This window comes from Montipora capricornis, chromosome 6, assembly GCF_036669925.1.
Source record: "Montipora capricornis isolate CH-2021 chromosome 6, ASM3666992v2, whole genome shotgun sequence".
In the NCBI taxonomy this organism is placed as follows: domain Eukaryota; kingdom Metazoa; phylum Cnidaria; class Anthozoa; order Scleractinia; family Acroporidae; genus Montipora; species Montipora capricornis.
Window position 1 is genome coordinate 2788045 of NC_090888.1, and position 10209 is coordinate 2798253.

At 40.5% G+C, this 10209-nt stretch overlaps 1 protein-coding gene across 1 annotated transcript; it reads left to right on the top strand.

Annotated features, from left to right (window-relative positions):
• The first annotated feature begins 2078 nt into the window (after positions 1-2078).
• Positions 2079-3872, top strand: LOC138051301 (adenosine receptor A2a-like). The gene has a single exon (XM_068897480.1). It carries the CDS (start codon positions 2220-2222, stop codon positions 3219-3221), a length of 1002 nt encoding a protein of 333 aa, XP_068753581.1. The 5' UTR covers positions 2079-2219; the 3' UTR covers positions 3222-3872.
• Positions 3873-10209: the final 6337 nt, after the last annotated feature.

Consider the following 10209-nt stretch of genomic DNA (forward strand, 5'->3'; position numbering starts at 1 on the left):
TCTAATTCCAAATTTAGGAAGTTTGCATTTCGCTTGTCTCCAGTGACCTTCGATTTTGTTCGTGTTGTCACCATTTTCGTTTACAAATTCTTTGGAGTGGTTAACTGTTCTAATCAGTTTGAGCAATCGTCCTTGTTTTGATGTCGGTCGTACGAATCTTTTTGATATGTTAATTGCGAACTTCGAGAGTAGGGTATATTTCAGAACTCGCAAGTTTGTTTCTCTGGCTGGCTTTCATATCAAAAGATCCCTATACACACCTAACATTTATAGCGACTATTTACGCTACAAGTTGCAAAACTGTTGAAACACTTTCATTCAAAAACACCTTTTCTAGCTTACAATGCCCGCCGTATCTAGAATTTAAACCTTTCTCACTTCCTCTCCCCTCTCCCCCTTTCAATGTTGACTGCTTAAGTTCCCAACATTTTTTTGTCTTTCTAGCAACACTGATTTGGGGGGGGGGGGCTGCAGTGTGAGAGATAATGGGGAAATTAATAATGCCCCAAGAAGGTGAAGTGTCTCCACTATTTTTGCAACTTGTTGTCTGATTGATTGCAATAATTTTGCCAGTCCGGATTTGAATCCTATAGGGAAACGTTTCAACGTAGAAAAACAGGAACTAAAGAAACAATCATTAAATATCGTATAAGCTCTGAAACATTTCAGAAGTTTGCACGCGACGTGCAAAGCACATTGTACGAAACACGAAAGGATATTAATTATTGACATACGGTAGCATCGATTTTCGAGTGTTTGGACTTATCATCGCTAATAGAAGACTCCGTACTACATACTAAAGCGAGCAAAGTATTTTGCACTGCAGATCTGATGCTCCGAAAGTTACACATGGCTCATATTATGAAACACAATACCATTTATTGTGTTTCTTGGTGACGTCAACCGGGATGGTGGCGTTACAGTTGAAAATCGTACCTTCGAGGAAACAGCACAATTCAACTAGTACTTTCTTTTCTAATCAACCCAATACATTACCTGGTGATTCGTCATAAAGCTCACACAGTTAGAAATCCTGTACATATCGTCTATTTTATCGATTTTTAGGAAAGTGGATGTTCCCTTTAAATGGCATGCGATCGCAGTTAAAGGAGAGGTTATGTCTGTTTCTCATTCGTAAACAACAGCTAATTTCGTACATGTTGCGCGTGCTTTAGATGTCATGTGTCGACCGAAATATAGGTGTTTAAGGCAAATTATTTCGAAATCGGTTCCAGGATATTTCTAGCGTACTTTAAAAAGCGAAAGAATGGAAATCACACCTTTTCGTGTACCAAATTATGTGTATGTTCGAAGCACTGAAATGCCTTCAAATTACGTCATACCGAAACCCCGCCAAAATCCAGTTTATCGCTGGCCATTTTCCATTCACAGCAGATCAGAGAATTAAACCCTTTTTTCTGGAAACATCATATTAAACGCAAACGATAGACGCCTTCCCGTTCCAATAAACAAAGTGACAGTACGGCAATACAGTGACAACCAACTCAGACAACAAGTTGCAAAATTGTTGAGACAATTTCATTCAAAACACCTTTTCTAGCTTCCAATGCCCGCCGTATCTAGAATTTAAACCTTTCCCACTTCCTCTCCCCTTTCCCCCTTTCAATGTTGACTGCTTAAATTCCCAACATTTTTTTGTCTTTCTAGCAACACTGATTAGCGGGGGAGGGGGGCTGCAGTGTGAGAGATAATAGGGAAATTAATAACGGACCAAGAAGGTGAAGTGTCTCCACTATTTTTGCAACTTGTTGTAGCAATGCTCGCGCTTTACATTTCTCCTTCTCAGTATTCAATAGTCCCATCTGGAGTCATGCTATTCTTTCAGACAGTAGTGTAGCAGCTCTCGAAACCTGCTATCGTTTGGTATTGTAAGCAGCTTCTATTGTTTTTAAGTCTAAGTCATTGTTTTAGTTATTGTTTAGTCTTTTGTTTTTGGCTAAGGTAGCCAGCCAATCACATCATACGTTACGAGAGCTGCTACATCATCCCTTTCAGACAGCGCGTGTTTTGGAAACTTTCCAAATTTCGCTATTTATAACCAATGACATGTCCTCAAGTCCCTCAATAAAGTTTCCTGCTATGCGGAGATTCATTCTATCCGGAACTTATGGTCACTTGTTGCTCTAATTAACTACGACTTTCGCTTCTTTGGTTAATGAGCTGATAACTGCTTACTGAGAAACAATCATTGAACCGTGATGTCTCTGATCGGCTTGTATCCTTGCACAAACATCTCAGCCCCGACCGAGTTGAGCATCACCTCAGCCACATTTTGTTCAATTCTCGCAGTCACAGCTGTGATTGGAAATGTCCTTGTTCTTCTCGCCATCATTATCGACCCAAATCGTCAACTGCGATCGCCATTTAATTTCCTTGTGGCCAATCTGGCGGCAGCGGATTTGATAGTCGGTTGTTTGGCGCTGCCCTTGTCAGTGGAATTCTACGTTCGAGAGGCAATGAGCGAACGACTCGTACTTCTTCCCAGAGATGACGCTAGACGAATCAGTGCTTTCATATCTTGCACAGCATCGCTTCTGAGTATCGCTGCGATCACTGTTGATAGATTTATTGCCATTTCATTCCCTATGAAATACAGATTGATGCTGGATTCTCGACGAACTGTTGTCATCTCGTGTGTCCTTTGGATTTTCTCAATTGGTTTCCCGTTCCTTTACTTCAAAGTTGGGTATCTGAAATATCAGTTCTTTTTCGCCAATACAGCGGTTGTGACCACATTTGCAGTGCTCTGTGTTACTTACGCAAAAGTCTTCCGAACTTTTAAACATCAGGTGAAACACTGGGATACAATTCAGAATTGCCCTGGGCAGCACAATAATATCAAAATGAGAACGCTGAAATGGGAGAAAAAGGTTACCAAAACATTTCTGGTAATGTTATCGCTTTTCATTGCCTGTTTTCTTCCTTCACTTGTTCTTATCTATGTTATTAGCTTCTGCGGATACTGCAGTTGTGTTTTTATTCACTGGGCAAGAGATATTAATTACATTCTGATCATGGCAAATTCAAGTATGAACCCATTCGTTTTCGCGTGGAGACTGAAACCGTTCCGCAAAGCCTTCATTAAAATCCTGACTTGTAGAGCTTTAATGCGAAAAATGCGCTCTATTTCCCAACAAATTAACTTGTCTATGAATTCAATGGGGATATCAACATCGAGCACTGGCCCCATGCCCTCTTAAAGAACCACCGAGGAAGAAGCAAGCACTTTGTAAAATTGTTTTTTTTTTATTTTGATAAATTTTAACTCGGAATTGAAATCCTAAAGCGGAAGTAATGGTCAAGGAAGTTATTCTTCAATTTCAAGACAAGCAGAAGTTAGCCTTAAGTCACAAGAAAACTGAATATTTTTAAACCTTTTCTTCAAACATTCGAAGAATTTAGCCGAAAAGATTTATATATTTGCGAGCGATATAAGCCTTTTAGTGCCTATATCCTTTCCTGGCTCAAATTGTTCTATTTTAGAGGAACTTTAAGAAGTCACGTTTTACGGACTTCATAGTCTCTCTTAAGTTTCGATTGTTTCGTCCGTGTAAATAAAAGCAAGATCTGCCTACAGGCAGATCGCTGGGGATACGAATGTTTATATTCTTCCCTGACAAATAGCAAATCTTTTGTTTCAGTTTGAAATCCAGCACTCACATTAGTAACAAAACTATCATTTAGCGATCTTGACCTGGTGTTTTTTACAGCTGTTCTTGAAGCACTTTTTCTGCGGCAAACCACGGTTTGAGGGGCTTTTGATCATTGCAGTTTTGATTGTAACATCCGGATTGTTTTTAGATGAACAAAAGTGTAATAAATTAATTATTAAATAAGTTAATTAATTGAAACTTGTATCAAAATAATTTCTCTTTTGACCGATCCCCTTCATTGGTAAACAAGCCTTATTTGGGTGGCAGTTTCAATACAGGTTTTACGACTTTCACATTGTGTTAGCAGAGTCGGGTCACCAGATTGTTCCTAGATATATCAAGGAAAGGTAGATAAAAATATCATCTTTTTAAATCTACATTCTGAGGCGCACACGATTCAAAAGGCAGGGTGTACGACTTCTCAATCGCGAACGACTTTCAATGACCTCTCAACGGCGATATTTTGCGCCAAGGAAGATTTCCGGCAGCAATCTCTTTCAGCGGGAGAGGGTTCTTATTTTTCACTCTTCCGGCATTATTTTCCCTTACTGGTCCTAATAAACTAGAAACAGCCTGGTTTGTCGCCCAGATGAGCCGCGTGTCATTTGTCATAACATTCAATATTTGAGGAGAAAGTGCGGCCTTTGTAATGACCTCTGGTCTAAGTGTTTTGAATTTCCAGTCAAACAAACAGTAGGTCCCGTTCCACAAATAGGCCCTTGGCATGACCGTGTCACGTGACCTTGTCAATCATAAAAAAATGGTCGTGCTACGAAATAGATGCCAGAAATGGAAAGAGCGTGATGAAACAACTATCCAACTGTTATTGGTAAATATTAATGGCATTCCTCTTTCTATAGACTATTTGTACAATATCAACTAAAATCCTTTTCAAAAAAGGCAATTTTTAAGACTTAGTTTGCTCAATATTAATTCCCATGTTTGCAGTTGTGGTGTATCCTGTGTGTTTGTACGTGTGTTTATTGATTGTTTTTCTTCTTTCGCACCGGTGGCTCAGTTGGTTGAGCACCGAGCTGTCACGCGGGAGGTCGTGAGTTCAACTCCCGCCGGACCAACACTCAGGGTCTTTAAATAACTGAGGAGAAAGTGCTGCCTTTGTAATTACATCTGCAAATGGTTAGACTCTGTAGTCTTCTCGGATAAGGAAGATAAGCCGGAGGTCCCGTCTCACAACCTTTGTTCATTAACTCTGTGGGACGTTAAAGATCCCACACACTATTCGAAAAGAGTAGGGGACAGTGTTCCCGGTGTTGTGGTCTGACCTTTGTATTACAGAGGGCCATGTGTTAGAAAACTCTTTAATGGATTAATCATGTATTACCCTCTCAAAATAAAGAACATTGTATTGTATTGTGTTGTATTGTATATCTGTGTGTTGTGCCTGTGTTTGTACGTGTGTTCATATGCTTGTTTTGTTTCTTTTCATATATATATATATTGAGCGATGTAGATGTTTCATGGAATGTTATTCTGGGCACCAATTAGTTTTCACTGCTTTCACCAAGGGTCAGGTAGATCAGACAATCCAGAGAGCTTTGGTGTGGTCAATATCAGTCCTGTGCACAACCGTGAGTTCCTCCTTATGGACCTAAGAAGAGGTCATCATCGATGATATTCTACCTTCTCTATCGACAAAAAAAGAAATCAGATTTATTTTGGGGAGTTTAAAAATAACCATTTATTATTTCATCTATTTCGGGTATCATTTAAAATATTATGGTAAAAACTAGCAGATTAATCATTTTACATCTTGGAGTGTACTATGCGATAACTATGTGATATGGTATGCTCTTACAGAAAGATGATCTCTTTACTTGCTGGGATGGGGAGGGGAAGGGGGTTGGAGGAAGGTATAACTACTCCAACCAAGACCTAGAGTTGTTGATATACGGCAGAAGTATATCTTATAACGTCGCTTGAAGTAAATTTGTGTATTGAAGATGCAAACGTCGGTCTTTGTAAGAGGTGTGCATACGATTGGTTTAAGAGAGTTCTGTCTAAAAGAGGTGTGTTTCAGAGAAGTTCGCTTTCAGCGTGTATCTTGATAGGGTCTATCAAGAGATGCTGTTCGCAGAGACTACATGGTTTCACTACAAGAAATTATGTACTGGAGGACAAGGTGTCAGTCAATGAGCAGGTGCATCGAGGGGTCTTTCTTGAGGAAATATCTTCACAGAACTCATTGCGTTTAAAAGATATGTTTCAACTTTTTTTCAAAAAGATCACAAACCTTCTTTATTTGCAAGACATGTTTCGACGTGCCTCGCGTCTTCGTCAGTTACAAAGTGATTTGAAAAACAGTAAAAGCGAAACATGTAATCCGACACTTTTCAACATTGCGTCCGTGAACACCTCCCATCTGATAGATCCTCTTCCATTTCCAAACATCAATTAAGTGTGAGTCTCTGAAAGAGATGTTTCAAATGGAGGACTTTGCTTCTATTGTTTTGCTAAGGTTTGTTTTTTTTTTTGTTGTTGTTTTTTTTCGCCTATTAATAAAGCCCGATTTTAATGAGTTTAGATCGACTTGAGCACTTAAAAAAAAACATGTAACGGCGAGCGCCCTTTTGAATAATTTCCATCGCAGCTGTTTTATCCAAAAGCATAGCGTCTTTGGGAAACAAGGCAGGAGTTGCCACAACGGCAGCACCAGTTTGAAACTTCCAGATGACCGATCCATCAGTGCCATTCAACGCGTAAACGAACTTATCAGTACTGGCTGCAAACACCTCGTTATCTCGTGATACTGCCACCGATGCTACAACGTTATCACGTGTTATTGGAGACCATAAAGGGGAACCCTCAGTTGAGTTGAGTGCTATGATTCGTCCATCGCCTGAACCAATGAAAACCTGACATTGGAAACGATGAACAACAAGAGTTTACATGTTCGTCGACAAAATGTCAGCTGCCTGACAAATAAGTGTGCGGAACTTAACTATTTGTCCTCATGGAATGAACAATGATAATGATAGGAGAAAATAAAATGCAAGGAAATAACCTGCATCTCTGGACAAAATTGTTCAGACATCTTTAACATACTTGCCCATAACTAAAAAGCCTTTTTTCATGTAACGAGCAGCAACAATAACATTTATTTGCACTATAAATTTAACAAATATTAATTGTAAAACATAAAATAAAAAAAGCCAAGAACATTCAGTAATTGATCGCTTAAAATAACTTCAAATCTAAAGGATTTAGGTGATCAATGTACGTCAAATCAGAATTTACTACGGATCCCCCGCACAGCAAAATACGAATGAGATACAGCTGGACTATTTGCACTTACTTTCGATCAAAATTATGTTGGGTGGGGCGGGAAGAGGGAACTTTTGGCCTTGTTTTCAGATCGTGGTCCCAAAACGGACGAAAAATGAGAAAAGATTCAAGGTTTTTAGTCCAGGATTGTGGCTATGCCTCGCACACCTAAATGCATTATTGGAAATTAGTGCACAAGGCTGGCTGTGTAAGGACTTTCAATTTCTGCTAAATTTCAACAAATGGAGCAGTGGCGCGCACCTATTAAATTTCACGTCCCCTATCGCTGAGACCGTTCTCTCATCCTAGTTTAATAATGCTACTTGGCAATTTGGACTTACCCTCCCATCCTCAGTAACGACAGGTGATGAGACCACCTCTCTGCCAGTATCCACAGTCCACTTGATTTTTCCCGCCAAAGGACCACTCATTGTGTTCACTGCAATCAGCTGACCCTTGATCAGACCAACGAACAGTGTATTATCCAACGTACTAAGGACTGGGGATGACTCAATTTCCGAACCCGTGTCAAGTGACCAGAGAAGCATGCCAGTTTCGCGGTCAAGAGCGTATATATTATGGTCTAGAGAGGCAAAGAATACGGTTCGACCGCCCGCACTGAGAGCTGGCGAGCCAAAGACGCCCTTTGCACCTGGAAACTTCCACACGATCTTTCCGGAGGTTTCATTCAGGGCAAAAATGTAAGCAGTGTTTTGTGCGTCCGAGGCATTCGATTTATCAGACGCACAGCCGGCAAACACAAGCCCTCTTTCGTTGTCAATAGCAACAGAACCCCAGATGGCACAACCGAGATTAGACGTCCACACCACAGATCCTGTCTTACCTTCCAGCACATACAGTACTTTGTCGTGTGACCCGATAAAAACAGAACCGTTTAAACCTACACTAGGGCTTGCCACCACAGCACCGCCGGTTTTGTGGGTCCATACAAGCGCACCATCGGCCGATCGAAGAGCATAAACAACGCCGTAAGTATTACCGAAATAAATTTCATCCCCGCCGTGGCTAAAGGCTACACTGGACATGATTTTACCGAATGTTCTGAACTTCCAGGTGACAGCACCCGTGTTGGTTTGGAAAGCGTACATGTAGTGATCCTCAGATCCAACAAAAACGAGCCCCTCTGTGCGAAAATAATCTTCAAGATCTTCATCGTCTGAAACAACAACGGACCGAAATCAATGCTCAGTTGAGAAGAGCTGATACGGGTGATTTGTCCTTTATAAGTCGAAATTGAGCTAAAAATCACCAGAGGTCCCAAGCCATTTGACATTAGCAGACAATTGGGACGTACGTTGGTTTTCAAGAAAGGACACAGAAAAGAGATTTTCGTATCGTCCATTTGTTGGGGGTGATTCTCTTTAAATACAGGAATTAAGTTCTCCACCTTACGATATAACCCCCCTGTCGGTCGACGAAATCAAATGATCTTTCATTAACTGATTTTGTTCGTCCATCAGCATTTGTACATTACAACTTTGTCACCTCAGTCTAAATGGTTGAAAAGCACCCATAAAGCTCAGAAGTTAATGTAGGAATCGCATTTTGGCTGGCTTTATTGTCATTATCTGTGATTACTGGCCACGAAAAACTTTTGCTTTTAGCATGACGACGCTCAACGTAGAGCAGTGTAAACTCAGTTTAACCAATCACAACAGACCCAGACAGTCAAATGGGCCAATCACAGCGCAAAGCAAATATGAACAGCTGGCACTGAGCGCGGGAAAACAACGATGTTGAAATTGATTGGGCTCCTACCTCTTATTGGTTGAAAACATCGAAGCACGAAAATTGTAGCCCATAGAGCGGTTTTCAATTGAGTGTCGAAAGTAATTAGGTTTTCCATTACTTCAGTCAGTGATTGGTTCAAAGTTCTCGCGCCACTTTTTCAATCAATCAGAAGTGAAACCAAAACCAATCGTGGCTCGCGCGTGCACATTTTCCCGCGCTTTGTGTCGGCTACGTGGAATTACTTCGAATTTTGATTGGTTTAGTGGATTGGCTCTGTCCTCTTTGATTGGCCAAAGTAATTACTTTGGTTTTGGTTTTACGACACTCGATTGAAACTTGCTCTAAGCCAGCGTTGGAATACACAATAAACTACACAAGAGAGACTTGACTTACAGCAGAGTCCACAGCTCTGTTGGCAGTTCACCAGCATCCAGTCTGGATTAGCCTTGCACTCACCATCTGTCGCCCATTGTTGACAGTTCCCGTGTTTATCAGAGCAAGCTGCAAGCAAATATAACAACGAAGAGTGATTTCGAAACAAAAGCCAAATCTTTTTCCTTCCTTGTAGACTTAGTCTTCCGTTTAAGCTATCGTTCATCACTCCTCACACAAGAATTGCATCAAACCACGTATTACCCAGGAAGTACTTGATTATATTAAAGATTAAAACGCTACCAAAAAAATAGGTTTAATGGGTAAATACACTTAAATGGATTTCCACTCTTCCATAACTCTGAAGAACAACAACGTGGAATGCTAAAACTCCAAATTTAGCGCTCATCGACGAAGGGATTCTGATGGTGCATACAAGCATAAGTGCATGACACTGCAGGATATAGGCTCTTGAAAAAGGTTCGGATTTCTGAGGGTTAATTTTTTTCCATATGAGCTTACCCATTCCTTTATTCATCTTTATTTCCAGTGGATGATATTCATAATCAGTGATGTTATTAAAGTAAGAAATTTCGCTCTCGGTCAGCGAGAAGTCCAACGCTCTAAAATTCAAGTAATTATTGCGGGGATTTTTGGATCTTGGAATCACTGTAACGTTCTGATGAACTGCCCAACGTATAACAACTTGAGAAGCAACGAATTCATAATGGCCAGCAATCTCCAATATCAGTGGAGACGTTAAAACTGGATTCTTTTCCAAGCCATGGAAGTAAACCCACTGTGTACCTGCAAAGAAGAGGATAGTGATTAGTGAATGATGATACATATTTGTTTCTTTTATTCGACAATGAATTGACTTTGACACTGCCTCACCCAGTGTTAAATAGCCAATATACCGGATTCCATGCGCTTGACAGAATGCTTTTAATGTGGTGTCTTGATGAAACGGGTCAAACCAGTTTTGAACTGCAGAAACAGGTACTGTAGCCAGTTGAACCAGTTCTTCCATGTCATCAATAGGAAAATTGCTGACACCCAAACTACGTAGTTTTCCTTTTCTTTGCATTTCCTCCATGGCCTTCCAGCTCTCTTTCCATGTGCCTTTTGG

Excerpts from the sequence above, each read along its gene's own strand:
- LOC138051301 (XM_068897480.1), top strand. The coding sequence starts at position 2,220 with ATGTCTCTGATCGGCTTGTATCCTTGCACAAACATCTCAGCCCCGACC.